This window comes from Mustela nivalis (assembly GCF_964662115.1).
Source record: "Mustela nivalis genome assembly, chromosome: 2".
Classification (NCBI taxonomy): Eukaryota; Metazoa; Chordata; class Mammalia; order Carnivora; family Mustelidae; genus Mustela; species Mustela nivalis.
In genome coordinates this window covers 172,309,708-172,328,779 of record NC_139021.1, presented here as the reverse complement: position 1 = coordinate 172,328,779, position 19,072 = coordinate 172,309,708, and the positions used below count along the sequence as shown (strand labels likewise).

Below are 19,072 nucleotides of genomic sequence, written 5' to 3'. Positions count from 1 at the left end.
CTCGGAATGTTCTCCCCTTTGTAGCAACTCTACTGAAACAAATGTTAAAATAAATTAAGTAAAAATGATCAGAAAAGTTAAATGCTAGTTTATCTCAAAAACAATAGAAATGCCCTGGATAAAATGTTGTGAAAATAAAAGCGATATTTATTTTTGAATGTTTCTTGGTATCTCCTAGTCTGATGGATATTTTTCAATAGGAATTAGGCTTTTTGTACTTTTTTATTTCAGTCACTTTTTTCAAAATAACTGCTTCCATAGAGTGTAGTTTGTAAATATTTATGAACAATTCCATCTATGGACTATAAATTCCCTAATAAGTCACAGCTTGGAATCCACAACAGTATGTGCCTATGAAATCTAAAATACATAGATGTATGTCTACAACCTGACTACCATTTATCTACAAATTAATTGGAAGCTCAAGTTTAAGTTACTAAATAAAACATATTACAAGTAAAAACACAAAACCACATTTATAGTAAGTATATATGTGGTTCACTCATTTAGTGAACAAACCTATGGCTACCATATTTATTCTATTTACTCTTTAAACTCAAAATTACATGTAGGATCTTTCCTTCCTCCCCATATGGAGGAAATAAATTTATTCTCCAGCCAAACCAACCAGTAAAATAGATAAAATATATAAAACACTCGTTTTCAGAAATTAGATATCAACCAATGTTGATATTTGTAGGACAAATGTTCATGAGTGCAGAAAAAAATGAGATGAGCACTTAAATGTCAGAGATTACTGTGATTTTAAGGCTATATCAAAAGGAGAGTGAACACATGTATATTCCAGAAATTTTCTGAAGTTGGGGAATGACAATGACCCCTGAAGAGGCCACGGTGGCTAGAGTTTATAAGACAGTATACTGGAGAAGAGACGACTTCCCAGATTGCTACAGAGAATTGCTCAGGGTCCCCATGAGTCGTCCAGTAAATCCTACTTACTGGTTAAAAAAACAAAACAAACAAACAAACAAACAAATAAAAAAACTATCCAAGTTTGGGGAGGGGGGAAGCCAATTGAAAGGAGCAGAGAAAAAGACTCTCAAAACTCATAGAGTTGGGAATATGTCATAGTCCCAAAAGTCAAAGTAGAAAACCTTATAATTCATGCATCATAGAGTACAGTACCCAGAAAAACAGTGCCTCAGTAATGGAAAGATTAACTCCAGACTAAATGCCACTTTGAAACTGCCTAGCAAAATACAAAACACAAAGCCTTGAAAAGATCAATTTTTTTCCAAGAAAAACTCCATACCAGAACAAAGCTTAAATTTATTTATCAAAATTGATAAATACCTAGCACCCAAAAATATAAAATCCAGAATGTTTGCTATCTAATCAAAATATGACCCACAAGGAGCAGCAAAATAAAACAAGGAAAAAAAAACTCAGAAATGACACAAATGATACAATTTGTAGGCAATTTATAGAAGAGTTATAATAACTGTATTCCATATATTAAGTAAGGTGGAAAAAAATAGAGCATGTTAAGTAGAGATGGAAGATACTTTCTAAAAAAATCTTATAAAAATTCTAGATACAAAAAATATAATGTCTGTGATGAAATATACACCGGACGGGATTAACATCAAACTGGACACTACAGAAAAAAAGGTTAATGAATTTAAAGATACAGGAAAAGAAAATACACAAAATGAAACACAAAGGGGAAAAAAGACAATAAAAAATAAATACAAAGCATTAGAGAGCCAAGGAACGATTTCAGGCAGTCTAATATATGTACAATTGCAATTCCCAAAGGTAAAGAAAGGTGTACAGAAAAAAACCGAAAAAGCTTTCCAAATCTGGTGAAAACTATAATTTTACAAATCAGTAAAACCCATGCACAAGAAACTGGAAGAAAACCAAACCTACATACATCATAATCAAATTGGCCAAAATCAGTGAAAAAGTTAAAAATTTTAAATTGCAAAAAGAGGAATAAGCCCCATTACATACAAAGAATAAGATTAAAAGCAGATATCTCACTAAGAATACTGCAAACCAAGACACAGTGGAGAAACACTTTTAACTGAAGAAAGAAAAATCTACAATTTAGAATTCTTTAACCTCTGAAAAAGTAAAATAGATGTCTTCAGAATACAGACTGATAACACTTCTTTCCCAGCAGAGCTACACTAGAGTGTTAAATGTCTATGTCCTTACATAGTTAGAAAATGACACCAGATAGATATCCAGCTAAAAATCTGGATCTACAAAAAGGAAAAAAAGGAAAGATGAATACTGAAAAGAGTTAATACACTGGTAAAGTAGAAGATTATTTCTTATTCTTAATATATCTAAATATAACTGACTATATAAAAAATAGTAACAGTGTAGTGTGGATTTTCTAATATAAGAAGCAGTAAAACATATTCAGCAATGGCTCAAATCCCAGCAAGATGAAAATGAAAGTATATTGTTTTAGAATTAAGATACAAAAAAATGTGTGATGTAATATTACCTGAAATTAGTCAATGAAAAGTATAAGAGAAATATGATAAACTATAAAATAATGACTGAAATAACAAAAAAGGAATTGTAGCTAATAAACCAAAAGAGAGGATAAAATGAAATAATAAAAAATAATTTTAAAAAGACAAAAGGAATAAAGGAAGAATGAAGAACAAAAGAAAAATAGTAAACAAATAATAATAAGATTAAAACCCAAAGATATAACTATATGTGTATCGTCTGTACATGGTTTAAGATTGGATAAACAACATGCTGCCTAAATGAGACCCCCTTTAAATATAAAATAAAAAATAGACTAAAGTAAAAGGATGAAAAATGATATAGCATTCTAGAGTTTTCTACAGAGGCGGTCATGATGATGGAGTGGTAGGGCGGCCCTATGCTTGCCTTGTCCCTAGAACACAGCTAGATAAATATCTAATCAGTTTAAACACCCAAGAAATTGATCTGAGGACTGAGAGAACACATTGCACAAGTAGAGGGAGAAAAGAGGCCACGTCATGGAAGGTAGGAGGTGCAGACACAAGATTTGGGGGAAAAGTATCAGAATTGCTGTGGAGGAGAAGGAGTTTTGATCACAGATAGAGTAGAGAGAAGGAAAGAGAGCAGCTCACAGGGGATTGCAAAGAAAAACAACTCCCCAAAACCACTGACTGAGAAAATGAGAAGAGTTGATTATCATGAGTTTTTACAATCAGCAGAGCTGAAAGACTGTAGTTACAGAAGTTTGCATTGTAGGAGACGTTGAGCCCATTGGGCATAGTGGTGCCACAGTGGAAAAGAAAGGGAGAAACCTGGGAGCAGACAGCATGGTCTGAGGATAGCTTGCATAAGATTGGGAGAGAAGGTTCCAGTTCTTGGAATACTTTTGGGAGAGGTGGCAGTGCGGCTCAGGAGATAAAAGAGACTGGAGGCACCATTACCCTGTCCTGTTCGTTAGCATTGGGGCAGAGACACTTGCTGAGGGCAGCTAATCTGGTTGTGGCGTTTTGCTGTTCTTTACTTTAAAACTTCTACTTCCTGTGCATTTGTCTAACCATCCTTCTGAGACAAAAATGCAGTGGTCCCAGTGCAGTGAGACTCCCCGAGAGGATCAGCAAGGGTCTGTACATGCCAGGCCCCTAAAATTTGGAGTTTTTAAACTCAGCTGGCATGCCTGAGATAGAACACAAGTGAACTGTGCTGCGGTGGGCAGATAGCTGGAACACAGACAAGGTAAAGGCACAGATCTGAAGGACACCTAGAACACATGACGGGAAACTGCTTATTCTTCTCTGAGGGCTTGCTGGACAGCGGCAAGCACAAACTCCAGTCTTTAGAGCTGAACTTTAGAGCACCGATTTCTTCTCCACCCATGAGCACAGATGGACTTCAGTGAGTAGCACAATGCTCATAGTGGAGGCCTGACATGCGTACAGCAGCCCCACTACCCTGCACTACGCATGTGGTTCTGTACTAGGGCAAGGGTGCCTGAGAGCCAGAGCAACAGGCCCCTCCCAGAGAAGACCAGCACAAACTCCCACATACACCAAATCTACTCACCAGAGAGTGCTACAAAGCTTCCGATCTAGTGGAAAAAAGATCAGGCCCCTTTTAACAAGCAGACCAGAGTACACCTCCTTAAAACTCACCACACACTGGATAAGCTGCAAACACTCCCCGCCAAGGTAAAGGAGAAACTCTGCAGAGGACTGACCTGAGGGAAAGGACAGCCATAACATAGCAGCACAGTGCACAGTACATAAACCAATAACACTTCTTGAAACACTAGGCCCTGGACATCATATGACCTCTTCTTAATAAGGGCATTACTCTCTGGAGCAGGAAACAAAATAGGTTTTCCTAACAACAAAAAGACAGAAACCTAGACAAATGCCAAGATGTAGGAATTCATCCCAAAAGAAAGAACAAAAAATGGTCACAGTCAGAAATCTAATTGAAAGAGATATAAGTAATATGCCTGATCCAGAATTTTAAACAACAACTGGGACAGTAGCTGGGCTTGAGAAATGCTTGGAAGACACCATGAAGCCTCTTACCACAGAGATAAAAGACCTAAAAACTACTAAGGCTTGAATAAAAAATGCTATAACAGAGATGCAAAAATGGCTGGGTGAAATGACCACAAAGATAGAAAAGGAGATAAAGAAATAAGTGAGACAGAAGATTAAAATGGAACATAATGAAGCTGAAAAAAAGAGGCAAAGAAAAATACTGGATCACAAATGTAGACTTAGGGAACTCAGAGACTCCATAAAGTGTAATAACATTGCATCACAGGAGTACCAGAAGAAGAAAGGGAAAGGGAGGCAGAAGGTTTATTTGAGCAAATGATAGCGGAAAATATCCCTAATGTGGGGGCAGTGGGGGAGGACATCCAAATCCAGGAGGCACAGACAATGTCCATCAAACTCAACAAAAGCAGGCCAGCAGCAGGACACATCATAATAAAATTTGCAAAATAGAGATAAGGGAAAAATTCCAAAAGCAGCAAAGGAAAAAAAAAAAAAAATCCCTCACTTAAAAGTGAAGACAAATCCAGTTAGTAACAGAACTCTCCGCAGATGCTTGGGAGGTCAGACAAGAGTGACATGATTTATGCAATGTGCTGAATGGGAAAAATATGCAACCAAGAATACTTTATCCAGCAAAGCTGTCTTTCAGTAGAAGAAAAGATAAAGAATTTACCAGATAGAACAAACAAACAAACAAAATAACAGAGTTCATGACCATTAACCCAGCCCTGAAAGAAGTACTACAGGGATCTCTTTGAGTGGGAAAGGTCAAAATCAATAAAGACTAGAAAGGAAGAGAAAAAATGTTCAGAAAAGACAACTTAACAGGTAATATAAGTGCATTAAATTTATATCTGTCAATAATCACTCTGAATGAAAACGAACTAAATATTCCAATCAAAACACATAAGATATCAGAATGGAAAAAACAAGACCCAGCTATATGCTGCCTAGAAGAGACTCGTTTTAAAACTAAAGACACCTGCATATTGAAAGAGAGAGGATGGCGAACCATTTACCATGCTAATGGACATCAAAAAAAAAAAAAAAAAAAAAGTCAGAGTAGCCATACTTATATCAGACAAATTAGATTTTAAAACAAAGACTGTAACAAGGGATGAAGAAGAGTAATATATCACAATAAAGAAGTCTATCCAAAAAGAAGATCTAACAGTTGTAAATATTTATGCCCCCACTTGGGAGCACTCGAATATATAAATCAATTAATAATAAACATTAAAAAAGACCTCATTGATCATAATACAGTAATAGTAGGGGTCTTTAACACCCCACTTAGAGCAATAGGCAGATCATTTAAGCAAAAATCAACAAGGAAACTAGGGCTTGAATGATGCACTGGATCAGACGGCCTTAACAGAAGTATTCAGATCATTTCATCCTAAAGCAGCAGACTACACATTCTTTTTGAGTACACATGGACAATCTCCAGAATACATCACATACTGGGTGACAAATTATGCCTTAATTAATACAAAAAGAGATCATATCGTGCATATTTTTTTAAATTTATTTATTTGACAGACAGATCACAAGTGGACAGAGAGGCAGGCAGAGACAGAGAGAGGGGGAAGCAGGCTCCCCGCTGAGCAGAGAGCCCAAAGCGGGGTAGATCCCAGAACCCTGGGATCATGACCTGAGATGAAGGCAGAGGCTTTAACCCACCGAGCCACCCAGGCGCCCCTCGTGCATATTTTTTGACCACAATGTTTTGAAAGTTAGAAGTCAGCTACAAGAAAAAATTTGGAAAGAGCACAAATACATGGAAGTTAGAAAACATCCTACTAAACAATCAATGGGTTAACCAGGAAATTAAAGAAAAATTTTAAAAATGCAAGGAAACAAATGCAAATGAAAACATGACAGTCTAAAACATTTGGGATGCAGCAAAAGCAGTCCTAAAAGGGCAGAATATAGCAATACCAGCCTACTTCAAGAAGCAAGAAAAATCCCAAATACATAACCTAACCTTACACGCAAAGAAGCTAAACAAGGAACAGCAAATGAGTCCTAAATCTAGCAGAGGAAGGGAAATAATAAAGATTAGAGCAGAAATAAAAAATATGGAAACAATAAAAAACAGTGAATAGATCAATGAAACTAGGAGCTTATTCTCTGAAAGAACTGCTAAAATTGAGAAACTCCTAGCCAGACTTTTCGAAAAGAGACAGAAAGCAGCCAAATAAGTAAAATCATGAATGAGAGAGGAGAGATCATAAACACCACCAGAGAAATGCAAACATTTTAAAGAGAATATTATGAAAAAATGTATGCTAGCAAACTGGGCAATCTGCATTACATAAATTCCTAGAGAGGTATAAACTAACAAAACTGAAACAGGAAGAAGAGAAAATTTGAACTGATAACCAGCAATGAAATTGAATCAATAATCAAAAAACACCCAGGCCTAGAAAGGCTTCCAAGGGAATTCTACCAAACATCTAAATAGAATTAATACCTATTCTTCTCAAACTGCTCCAAAAAATAGAAATGAAAGAAAAACTTCCAAATTCATTCTATGAGGCCACCATTACTTGGATTCCAAAACCAAAGACCCCACACTTAAAAAGGAGGATTACAGGCCAATATCCCTGATGAACATGGTTGCAGAAACTTTTTTTTTTTTTTTATGATTCTATTTATTTATTTGACAGAGAGACACAGAGAGAGAGAGGAAAGACAAGAAGGGGAAGTGAGAGAGGGAGAAGCAGGCTTCCCAAAGAGCAGCAAGCCCAATGTGGGCCTCAATCCCAGGACCCTGGGATCATGACATGAGCCAAAGGCAGCCACCCAGGCGCCCAGGATGCAGAAACTCTTAACAAATACTAGCGAAACAATTCCAACAGCAGGTTAAAAGAATCATTCAACACGATCAAGCGGGATTTATTCCTGGGCTGCAAGAGTGGTTCAATATCTGTAAATCAATGTGATACACATTAATAAAAGAAAGAACAAAAAACATATAATCTTCTCGATAGATGCAAAGAAAGTATTTGACAAAGTACATCAATTCTTGATAAAAACCATCAACAAAGTAGGGATAAAGGGAACATACTTCAACATCATAGAGGCTATATATGACAGACCTACAGGTAATATCCTCAATGGGGAATGAGAGCTTTTCCTCTATAGTCCAGAACAAGACAGGTTTATTGTCCACTCTCATTTTTTTTGTCTCACTCTTATTTTTTTTTTGTTTAAATTCAATTAATTAACATGTAATGTATTATTTGTTTCCAGGGTACAGGTCTGTGATTCATTAGTCTTATATAATTTGTCATTGTTACTTAACATAGTACTGTAAGTCCTAGCCTCAGCAATTAGACAACAAAAATAAATAAGAGACATCCAAATAAGGAAGAAGTCAAACTTTTACTATTCACAGACGACATGATACTCTATGTAGAAAACCCAAAGACTCCACCAAAAAATTGTTAAAATTGAGACACAAATTTAGTAAAATCTCAGGATACAAACCGAACATACAGAAATCTGTTGTATTTCTATACACCAATAATGAAAACCAGAAAGAGAAATCAAGGAATCAATCCCATTGACTTTTGCACCACAAAAAAAACACAGGATATCTAGGGATAAATTTAACCAAAGAAGTAAAACATCTGTACTCAGAAAACTAGAGAACACTTAAGAAAGAAATTGAAGAGGACAAAAAGAAATAGAAAAACATTCCATGCTAATGGGTTAGAAAAACAAATATTGTTAAAATGTCTATAATACCCAAAGCATCTACACATTTAATGCAATTCCTATTAGAATGCAAACAGCATGGGTGTCTGGATGGTTCAGTCAGTTAAGCATCTGCCTTTGGCTCAGGTCAGGATCCCAGGGTCCAGTGATTGAGAGCCCTGCATCAGGCTCCCTCCTCCATGGGGAGACGCTTGCTTCTCCCTCTCCCTCTGCTTACTGCTCCCTCTGCTTGTGCTCACTCTCTTTCTCTCTCTGCCAACAAAATAAATAAAAAATCTTAAAAACAAACCAAAAGAAACCCACAAAAACACAAAATATAAACAACATTTTTCACAGATCTACAACAAACAATCCTAAAATTTGTACAGAACCACAAAAGACCCTCAAATAGCCAAAGAAATCTTGAAAAAGAAAAGCAAATCTGGAGACATCACACTTCCAGACTTCAAGCTATACTAAAAAGCTGTAGTGGTCAAGACAGTATGGCACTGGCACAAAAATGCATAGAGATCAATGGAACATAAGAGAAAACTCAGAAGTGAACCCACAACACTATGGCCAACTAATATACAACAAAGCAGGAAAGAATATCCATGGAAAAAAGATGGTCTCTTCAACAAATGATGTTGGGGAAACTGGACAGCAACATGCAGAAGAATGAAATTGACCACTTTCTCACACCACACACAAAAATAAATTCAAAATGGATGAAAGACCTAAATATGAGACAGAAATCCATTAGAATCCTAAAAGAGAGCACAAGCAGTAGCCTCCTTGACATCAGCCACAGCAGCTTCTTACTAGTTATCTCTCTGGAGGTAAGGGAAAAAAAAGCAAAACGAAACTACCAGGACTTCATCAAGGTAAAAAGCTTCTGCACAGCAAAGGGAACAATCAACAAAACCAAAAGGCAACCTACTGCATGGGAGAAGATATCTGCAAATAACATCTCTAATAAAGGGTTAGTATCCAAAATCCATAAAGAACTTATCAAACTCAACACCCCAAAACCAAATAATTCAGTTAAGAAATGAGCAGCAGACATGAATAGACATTTCTCCAAAAAAGACATACAGATGGCTAACAGACGCATCAAAAGATGCTCAATATCACTCATCATCAGTGAAAGACAAATCAAAACTACAATGAGATATCACCTCACACCTGTCAGCTAAAATTAGCTAAAATTAGCAATACAGGAAACAACAGGTATTGGCGAGAATGGGGAGAAAGGGGAACCCTCTTACACTGTTGGTGGTAATGCAAACTGGTCCAAACACTCTGAAAAATAGTGTGGATTCTTCTCAAAAAGTTAAAAATAGAGCTACCCTATGACCCAGAAATTGCACTACCAGGTATTTACCCAAAGGATACAAAAATACTGATTCAAAGGGGCACATGAGCCCCAATGTATATAGCAGCATTATCAACAATAGCCAGCCAAATAATGGAAAGAGCCCAAATGTCCACTGACTGATGATGAATGGAGGTGGTATGTGTATATATATATATGCAATGGAATATCACTCAGCCTTTAAAAAGAATGAAATCTCACCCATTTGCAGTGATGTGGATGGAGCTAGAGATTATATTAAGCAAAATAAGTCACTCAGAGAAAGACGAACAGCATATGATTTTACTCATATATGGAATTTAAAAGAGAAAACTGATTATCATATGGGAAAGGGAAAAAAAAAGAAAGGAAGGCAAACCATAAAGAGTCTCTTAACTATAGAGAACAAACAGACTTGATGGACAGGTGGTGACTAGGGAGATGGGCTAAATGGGTAATAGGTATTAAGGAGGGCACTTGATGTAATGAGCACTGCGTGATAATATTATTGATGAATCATTAAATCCTACTCCCGAAACCAATATTACACTATATATTACTAATTAGAATTTAAATACAAACAAAACATTAAAAAATTTATAGCATAATCAATACTAAGCTAGAGTGGCTATAATAATATCTGGAAAAGTAAATTTTAGAGCAAATATTACCAGGAATACAGAAAGTGATTTCCTAACAATGAAGTCAAGTCATCAATTCATCAAAAAGACATAAACATTTATGTATCAAAGTAAAAATGAGTTTCAAAATACATGAAGTAAAAATTGATAGAATTGCAAGAATAAATTAATCCACAATTACAGTCACAGATTTCAACATTCATTTCTCAAACTGACAGAACATCAATGAGAACATTAGAAGACAACAAAACCATCAACCAACTTGACCTAATTCACATTTGTAGAACACTCCATCCAATGACAGCGAAATGTAATTTCTTTGCAGGTGTCCAAGAAACATTTACTAAAATAGATCATATACTGGATGCTATGATCTGAATGTTTATGCCCCTGCCCCAAAATTCATCTGTTCAATTGCTAACTCTTAAAGGCAATGGTATTAATAGGCAAGACTTTTGGAAGGTGAATAGATCACAAGCATGGATCCCTCATCAAAGGGATTAGTGCTCCAACAAAAGAAGTCCCACAGAGTTCCCTATCCTCTTCCACCATGTGAGGATACAGTGAGAAGGTGCTACTTTATGAATGAGAAAGAGGATACCTGACAATGCTGGTGCCTTGATATTGATTTTCCAGCCTCCAGAATGGTGAGCAAAAAATTTTTATTGTTTATAAACTACCCAGTCAGTGTTATTTTGTTAATAATAAAATAACAGTCCAATGTACTAAGACACCAGATTTATTCATTTTCTACTGCTGTGGCAAGGAATTACCATGAACTTAGTAGCTTAAATAACAATACACATTTACTAACACAATTCTGTATGTTAGAAATCTGACATATTTACTCCTACAGCTCTGTTGTGAGCAGTCTAATAGAGGTTTCAATGAACTAACATCAAGGTATTGGCAGGGCTGTGTTTCCTTTTAGGTATTCTAAAGAAGAACCTGTTTCCTCCACTTTTCCAGTTTCTAGATTCCCCTTTATCCCATATTCAAAGCTAGTAATCCTGCTTCTCTCTAACTCTTCTTCTGTAGGCACATCCCTCTCCATCCCTGACTTCAGGGAGCAAACATTACTTTGAGACCCAGCTAATTAGGTTGGATCTCCCTAGAAATCCTGGGTAAGCATCTTAACGCCCTACCTTAATCACATGTTCAGACTCCCATTTTTTATGTAGGATAATAGATCCACGGGTACCAGGGATTAGGACGTGGTTACCTCTGTGGAGCCACTATTCTGCCAAACACATTGGATCATAAAATAAGTCTCACCTGAAATCATTCAAAATATGTTCTGTGACAATGAAGTTAAATTAGGAATACACGACAGAAACATTTTTAGACATTTTCCAAATAGCTGCAAATAAAATATCCCACTTCTAAATACTCCACTGACAAAGAAAGAAATCAAAAAGGAAATTGGAAAGTATTCATCTTAAAAAAAAAACAGAAAAAGGAGAGCAAATTAATGTCGTAGTAAGCAAAAGAAGGGGAATAATGAGAAGAAATGAAAGAAATAGAAAAAAAATAGAGAAAGCAAATGAAACCATTTGTTGAAACTGATAACTCTCTGGCTGATCAAGGAAAAAAAAAGAGAAAGAGAGAAAGGAGAAAAAAATTATGAATACCAGAAATGAAAGTGATGATATCCACTGGATAACATGTAAATATTATTAATAATCTTACCAATAAGTTCTACAAGTTAAATCAAATGGGAGAAATATAATTGAGACACACAAACTGATAGAACTTATTCAAGAAGAAATAGAAAACCAAAAAAGCTCTAAAACTATTAAAGAAATTGAATTTTTAGTTAAAACCTTCCCACAAAGAAAACTGCAAGTCCAAATACATTAAATATTGAATTCTACCACAAATTTAAGAAAAACAGTAATATCAATTGCACACAAGTCTTTCAAAAATTAAGAGGAAATATTTCCTAATTCATTTTATAAGGCCAGCAGTACCATGATACAAAGTCAAACAAGATTATAACAATAGAAGATTATAGACTAATACCCTTCATAATCATAGGTATAAAAGTTCTTAATCAAATTTTAACAAATCAAATCCAACAATAAATTTAAAAAAATACAAAATGACCACCTGAAGTTTACCCCTGTATAACAAGGTTGATTGAGCATTCAAAAGCCTTTAAAAATGGTTATTTCAATTCTACTGCAAATAAAGTTCAATTGAAATAACTTTACTATTTTATGTTTAATAACTGAAAGTTTTTTATAATCCTATAAACACATGTACTCATATGCTTTAATAGGACATATTCCTCAGAACTAATATAATGATTTTTTAAAACGATTTTACTTATTTATTTGAAAGAGAGAGAGAGATCACAAGTAGATAGAGAGGCAGGCACAGAGAGAGGGAAGCAGGGTCCCTACTGAGCAGAGAGCTCGACATGGGGCTCTATCCCAGGACCCTGAGATCATGACCTGCGCCAAAAACAGAGGCTTAATCCACTGAGCTACCCAGGTTCCCTAATATAATGATTATAATGAAAGAGTAGGAATTAGGCTGTAACTATGTCAACCATCAGTTACTTTCTTTCTAAATTTTATTATTTGGGGAGAGTAGAATATTCCAACTTTATTATACAAATTCTGGTGTGGTTTCTAGAACTAGTATATTCTCAAAAGAAAATTCAATTTAAAAATTTAATTTTAACCATTAAATATTCATGAACATTCAATAATAATGATATAATTTGCTTAAAAATAAAATAGATAACCAAGACATGAAGTACATGAAACTATTTAAGATATAACAGTTATATCTAATTTAATTACTACTTAATAAGCTCAATAGATGAGCCCTTTGGTTGCCTTTAGTCATAATTTGAATATACCAAGTGGAATCTGATTCATATTTCTGTAAAAATTCTAGAAAATAAAATGATGCATCCAACATCCTCAAGGTCAAAATATTTCCAGCATTTTCTGACCGTATTAGCATCTAAATCAATCACCCAGGCACCTCTTAAGGATTTTAAAACATAATGACCTCACACAGAGCTTGGTACATGGGAACTATTCCATATACTAATTTGAATTCAATCTAATCAAATAATCAGTCATAAAAGAATGAAATATGAACAAATCCAACATTACAACATATAGGCTTTTCTTTCATAAAAGCATAAATAAAGAACACAAACCCTGACTAATTCAAGATAGGAAGAACATCCTAAATGTTTCCTAGCCGTAAATCTAAACCTTTGGCAGCCTATAAGTAAACACAATAAAAAACAAAATATACAACTTAATTTTTTAAAAAAGGAAGGAAATATCCAACATCTATATGTAGCATAAAGAAATCAACAATGATAGGTGGTGAATCTTAAAGAACTGTTAAGTACTGCTTACCTAAATTTTTAATGAAGTTTAAATTATGTTCAGTATATAATAAAGCAAAAATGAAATTCTAAACAAAGCAAATAATTTCAAGTAGAGCTGTAAGAACAGAGTATCTAACCCTCAGATGAAGTACACAATTTATCACAAAACCCAATCTAGTTATCTGAAGTTTTGATGCATTTCTTAGAATACAATTTCATTGAAAAATTAGTACTTTTTTTTTTAATGAGTCAGTATCATTAGCATGAACATTTTTTTTTTAAATGTTCATTATCACAGCTGCTCGTGATCTGGGGACCATACTTTGAGAACCAGTAAACTAGAAATGTAAGGCAATCGAGTTTCACAATCTGAAGGTAGAACAGATAATCTGTTGACTGCGGAACTGACAGTTTTCATTGCTGGGCCACAGAAAAATGAAGTGTTAAAGCAGCAAAGATTTTGCCCTTCACTAGATTTTGCCCCCCAAAAAAAGGAAAAATAAAGAAGAAAGGGAGAAACATGCTGCCTAGGCCAGAGGGCAGCTGTGATATTCTAAACCCAGAATCTGGTTCTGTCTTCCTTTGGAGACCCTGAGGAATACTCGAGCACATTTTTCCATGGCTCTCATAACTGTGAGAGGCGTCAAAAGCCTGGACACAGAGACTGAGCAGATCTGCTGTCTGTTGCAAAGTCCAGTCCCAAGAAATAGCCAGCTTTTCACTCCTTTCCTGGACACCAGCCCTCAGACTTACCACCTGTACTTTAATCAGGCCAAAACCTTCCCTTTGAGCTAATATAAAGAAGGAGAAAACCATAAACCATCTACTCTTGACCTATCTTCTACCTGTGCTGGGTCTTAAACTTCAAAACCATGTAGATAAACTTTCTGTACTTGGATTCTGTTTTCCTACCCTTTCAGTTAGAGTATAAACTAGGCGAAATAATATTGCCTCACTGGCACTCCATTGTTACCAGAAAAGAAACTGTAATTAATATTAAACCAATAGATCTCAAACAGTCAAAAAATAAATAAACACATTCATCATCAGACATTCTAAGTACCCTTTTTTATCAAAGGTCAATACGTTTCATGTTGTTTAAAACACAGAAATCTTATCGATATCATTACTTTGAACAATAACAGCATTGTTTTTGTGAAGAAAATATTCAATGGGCATTATGTTAAATACTATTAACACTTACCTGTATTTTAATAGGCCAGGAAAAGTTGCTGACGTACACATAGAATGTAATGTTAGGATTGCTTCTGAAGTTAAATTTTTCATAGGAAAAGCTATCTCTGTATTCCTTTATATTAGTTTTGGAAACTATAGGAGTCTCCTCTCCGGATATTGTTCCAGCTAAAATGTAAATAATAAAAACAAAATTTTAAAACTCATATTAGGAAAAAAGGATCTTTAGAAACTTAAAAATATATGTTATATTTACTTAATTTTTAAAACTATACATATAAAAACATAATTATCAAAATAAACTTGTTCACTATTTAGAGTGACAAAGGAGAAATAAAATAAGATTCATCATAAATGTAATGGAAATAGTATAAAAAATCATTTTTAAAAACGATACCACTGATTAAGTGCTATGTACTAGGCAGTGATATGGAGATTTTCATTCTTTTCAAGTAACAGTTTTATCTCAGAGGTATTCCATCTCTATTTTTCAAATTGAAACCTGACCCTCAGAAAGTTAAGTTTATAGCTACTGAATGGTAAATTCTTCTTTGAAACTCAGATATATATTAGCTCCAGATACTGAACTCCTTCCATTTACTACTCCACAGAGCCTCTCAAAACAATCAGGACATATTTCACATGTCTCAGTCCAATTAAAAAATGGAAAAGAAATAAATTTATTTGTCTTACTCACAAATTGAACCATCATTGCTTTGAATAAATTGAAAGGAGGCTACAATTTAAAACATGAGCTAAATGTTCAATTAGTTAAACACATATTACATACTCAATAAGTATTTACTGAAATTAACAAAATGGAACAAAACATTTCCAACAATCTTACCAAGACTTCCACCTTACTTACTTAAGTAAAAATATTTAGAATTAGTATACTGAGAAGTTGAATTAAATTCATCACCTATTCCAAAATTATGTGGGATGCTTTTATAAAAGGCAGATTTCCTGACCCCATCTCCTAACCCCAAAAATAAAAATTTCTGAGATTTAGTTCTGGGAATCTAAAAGTTACAACAACTTCTTTCATTTAAAAAAAAAAAAAAAAAAAAAAGACTGTTCTAAACTTTTACAAAGGTTTTATATATTTTTGTTAACAAATTTAAAAAATCTTCCAGAGTCAGTTTATTGTGCCAAAGTAAATTTCAAATTAATAGCACAAGTTTTCATGAATTACTTTTTTAAAAATGATTCCATTTTTAAGTAATCTCTACACCCAACATGAGACTTGAACGTACAACCCTAAGATCAGAAGATACATGTTCTACCGACTGAGCAAGCCCAGTATTCCGTCATGAATTCTTAGTGAAGCTCAAAATACCAAGACTTTACTTTTGGTACCACAGTAACAAAATGTCTATATAGTTGCCCAAACTTCTCATTTTTAACACATGTAATGTAGGTTCTAGAATTGCAAAGACTTTATCATTCTTGAAATCTACATCTCCATTATTCTCCATATTAAAATAGCATAATGACTTGATTTTCAGAAATCAAATATGAATAACTGAGAATCCATATATTTTCTTTAAATAAGACTCCAACACTTTGATGTAAGAGTATATCTTTCATATAGAAAATAAAAAGTAATAGAATTTCCTAAGATGCAAATACAAAAAAAAAAGTGAGCATACTTTTTTATAATCCAACATAGCTTATATTTCAACTTGGTTACATTTTTTAAAAGCCAAACACTTCAACTTTTAAACCCTATTATGGAAGACATATTAAGTATAGGGTTTTTTTTAACCTTCTCTCAGCACTGAAGCTGACAAAGGGAATAGTATATTTCTAAGCTTGAAAGTAATAGAAATCAACATGCACAGAACATCATTGTTTTGTATCAGTATTAAGGTTAATAGTTAAATTTATAGCTTCAATAGTGAATCAAATAATTGCAGTCTCAGTCCCTAGTCATTAAAGAAGTAATCTATCTTAATTAAAATCATAGCAATTCATAAAACTGCCATTTTAAGTGGTATACAATATTTGTTACCCATCTAATTTTAATTGAATAAGGGACAAAGTTAACAAAGGAATGAAACTTTATTAATCATACTAATTATTTTTACCTGAATCAGCACAATGACATATATTTTTTTATTTCAATTATTTGAATTAAGAATAAAAGGCCATGTTAGAACACCTTCCATAAACAGATGTGAAAGACATGTGACAACAAAATCCTCTTACCTGTTGAACCAACTGACCATGTAATGTTGAGATTAAAGTTGTTTGATGCATTAATTGAAATATCCAAATTTTTGTTTGACTACCAAGAAAGAAAATATTCAGGTTAAAAAATCAAATTACACTAAATAATATTTTATGTTTTAATTATGCCCATGCACTATTTCAGACTTTGTACATTTTGTCATTATTCAACTAAGTATAGATGTCAGTTATACTTTTTTAATGAAAACATATAGGTGATAAATTCAAAGGTATTTTAAATTTTCCATTTATCCTCCCTACTATAATCCAGCCTTCTGTATGTAAACCAGAGGCTGCTGAAATTCATTGTTTGTATTTTGATTTTCTTTGTTGACCTATAGATAATAGCTAAATGATACAGATTTGGGTTAGTCCAAAGTAATTTTATAGCAATGTAATATTACTGTTTTGTTGAAAGATTTCTTCTTAGGTGCATACTGTATTATTATACACACATTTTTGTAGTGAAAAAATATATGTAAAATACATAAACCAGAACTTTGAGTAAAAATGGATTAGAATTAAATCTATTGTCAAAATGTAAGAAATGCATAAATAACTAAGGTACCTATTTATTACTATTTTTTTATGTAGGATAAGTAGGAAGCCCTGACCACTAATCTGTATTAATTTCAGTAACTGTTCAAGGTTGAATATCATTTTAGATATAAGTTATATTTATATAATTAGATATAATGATGTCATAAGCATTCTTAATGGCCCCTCTCATGACAGTTTAGCATCCTATCATTTCAAAGAAAATGTGTCTGGGCTCTTGGTTTCAATTGGGACAAGATAGTAGAAAGTAAAACAGAAAGCTATGACATTTGGAAGCAGTCAAGAATTTCAGGAAGCTGAAAAAGGAAAGGACGGTCAGGAGAGAAGCAAACTAGAATTACAGCTAATCTGGACCTACGTGTGTGACACTATGGATAATATTATGGAGAAATATTATTCACACCCAAATTTATTGTAAAGATTTTATTTATTTATTTGAGAGAAAGAGAGAAGAAGTGGGGAGAGGGGCAGAAGGAGAGGGAGAAGCAGACTCCCTGCTCAGCAGGGAGCTCCATCCCAGGACCCTGAGATCATGACCAGAGCCAAAGGCAGACATTTAACTCACCTACTGACCCAGACACCCCTAAACCCATATTTTGAGTCAGATATTCCAAATTATATTAATGTCATATGTCTTCAAAGTCCATAAGTTTAGAATTACACTCCAGTTACTTGGTATTAAACATTCAAGAGGCCAATGTTAAAGAATGAAATTCTGATAACATGCTATAACATAGATAAGTCTTGGAAATGTTAGACTAAATGAAGTAAGCCAAACAAAAAAGAACAAATATTGTATGGTTACAATATTGTATGATATGAGGCACCTACTTCACTTTACTTCATAAAGACAGAAAGTAAAATAACAGGGTTACAGGGAAAAGAAATGAGGAATTATTGCTTAATGGATTTAGAAATTCTGTTTGAAATGATAAAAAAAAATTTTGGTGATGGATAGTGGTGATGACTGTAAAACACTGTGAATGTAATAATGCCACTGAATTGTCCATCTAAAAATGGTTAAAATGATAAGTTTTATGTATATTTACAATAAAAAAGAAGTCAGTGGTGGTTATAAAGCTTTCTTATCACACTGAAGAATGTAGTTTCTGATATATTCCCAAGAATATAAACATTTCCTTAAACTCTAAGGAACAAAAAGTAACATAAAATGAACTGTTCTATGTTTTGAGAAAAGGGATCCTATTTTACTGTAAAAGAAAATTTAAGAAATTATGTTATTTATTGGCAAATCAATGAAAATACTTTAGAGGAAAGAAGCTAGCAAATGGCAGGATATATTCTGAAGTTTCATCTATTTGATAAACTATTAAAGTATATGATAATGGAGGGGCACCTGGGAGGCTCAGTCCTTAAATGCCTTGATCCCAGGATCCTGGGATGGAGACCCGCATCAGACTCTCTGCTCAGCAGGACGCCTGTTTCTCTCTCTCCCACTCCCTCCTGCTTGTGTTCCCTCTCTTGCGGTTTCTCTCAAAAAATAAATAAATAAATTTAGTTT

General features: G+C 34.0%; 1 protein-coding gene across 3 annotated transcripts in view; it reads right to left on the bottom strand.

Annotated features, from left to right (window-relative positions):
• Window positions 1–19,072, bottom strand: part of ATRNL1 (attractin like 1) — an 815,229-nt gene that overhangs the window by 481,855 nt on the left and 314,302 nt on the right. For all 3 annotated transcript variants that reach the window (XM_082721458.1, XM_082721457.1, XM_082721456.1), the window contains exons 23-24: window positions 16,972–17,050; window positions 14,771–14,928 (exon numbers count right to left, since the gene is read on the bottom strand). In XM_082721458.1, coding sequence (XP_082577584.1) covers window positions 14,771–14,928; window positions 16,972–17,050 — 237 coding nt within the window. The remainder of the gene's footprint in view (window positions 1–14,770; window positions 14,929–16,971; window positions 17,051–19,072) is intronic.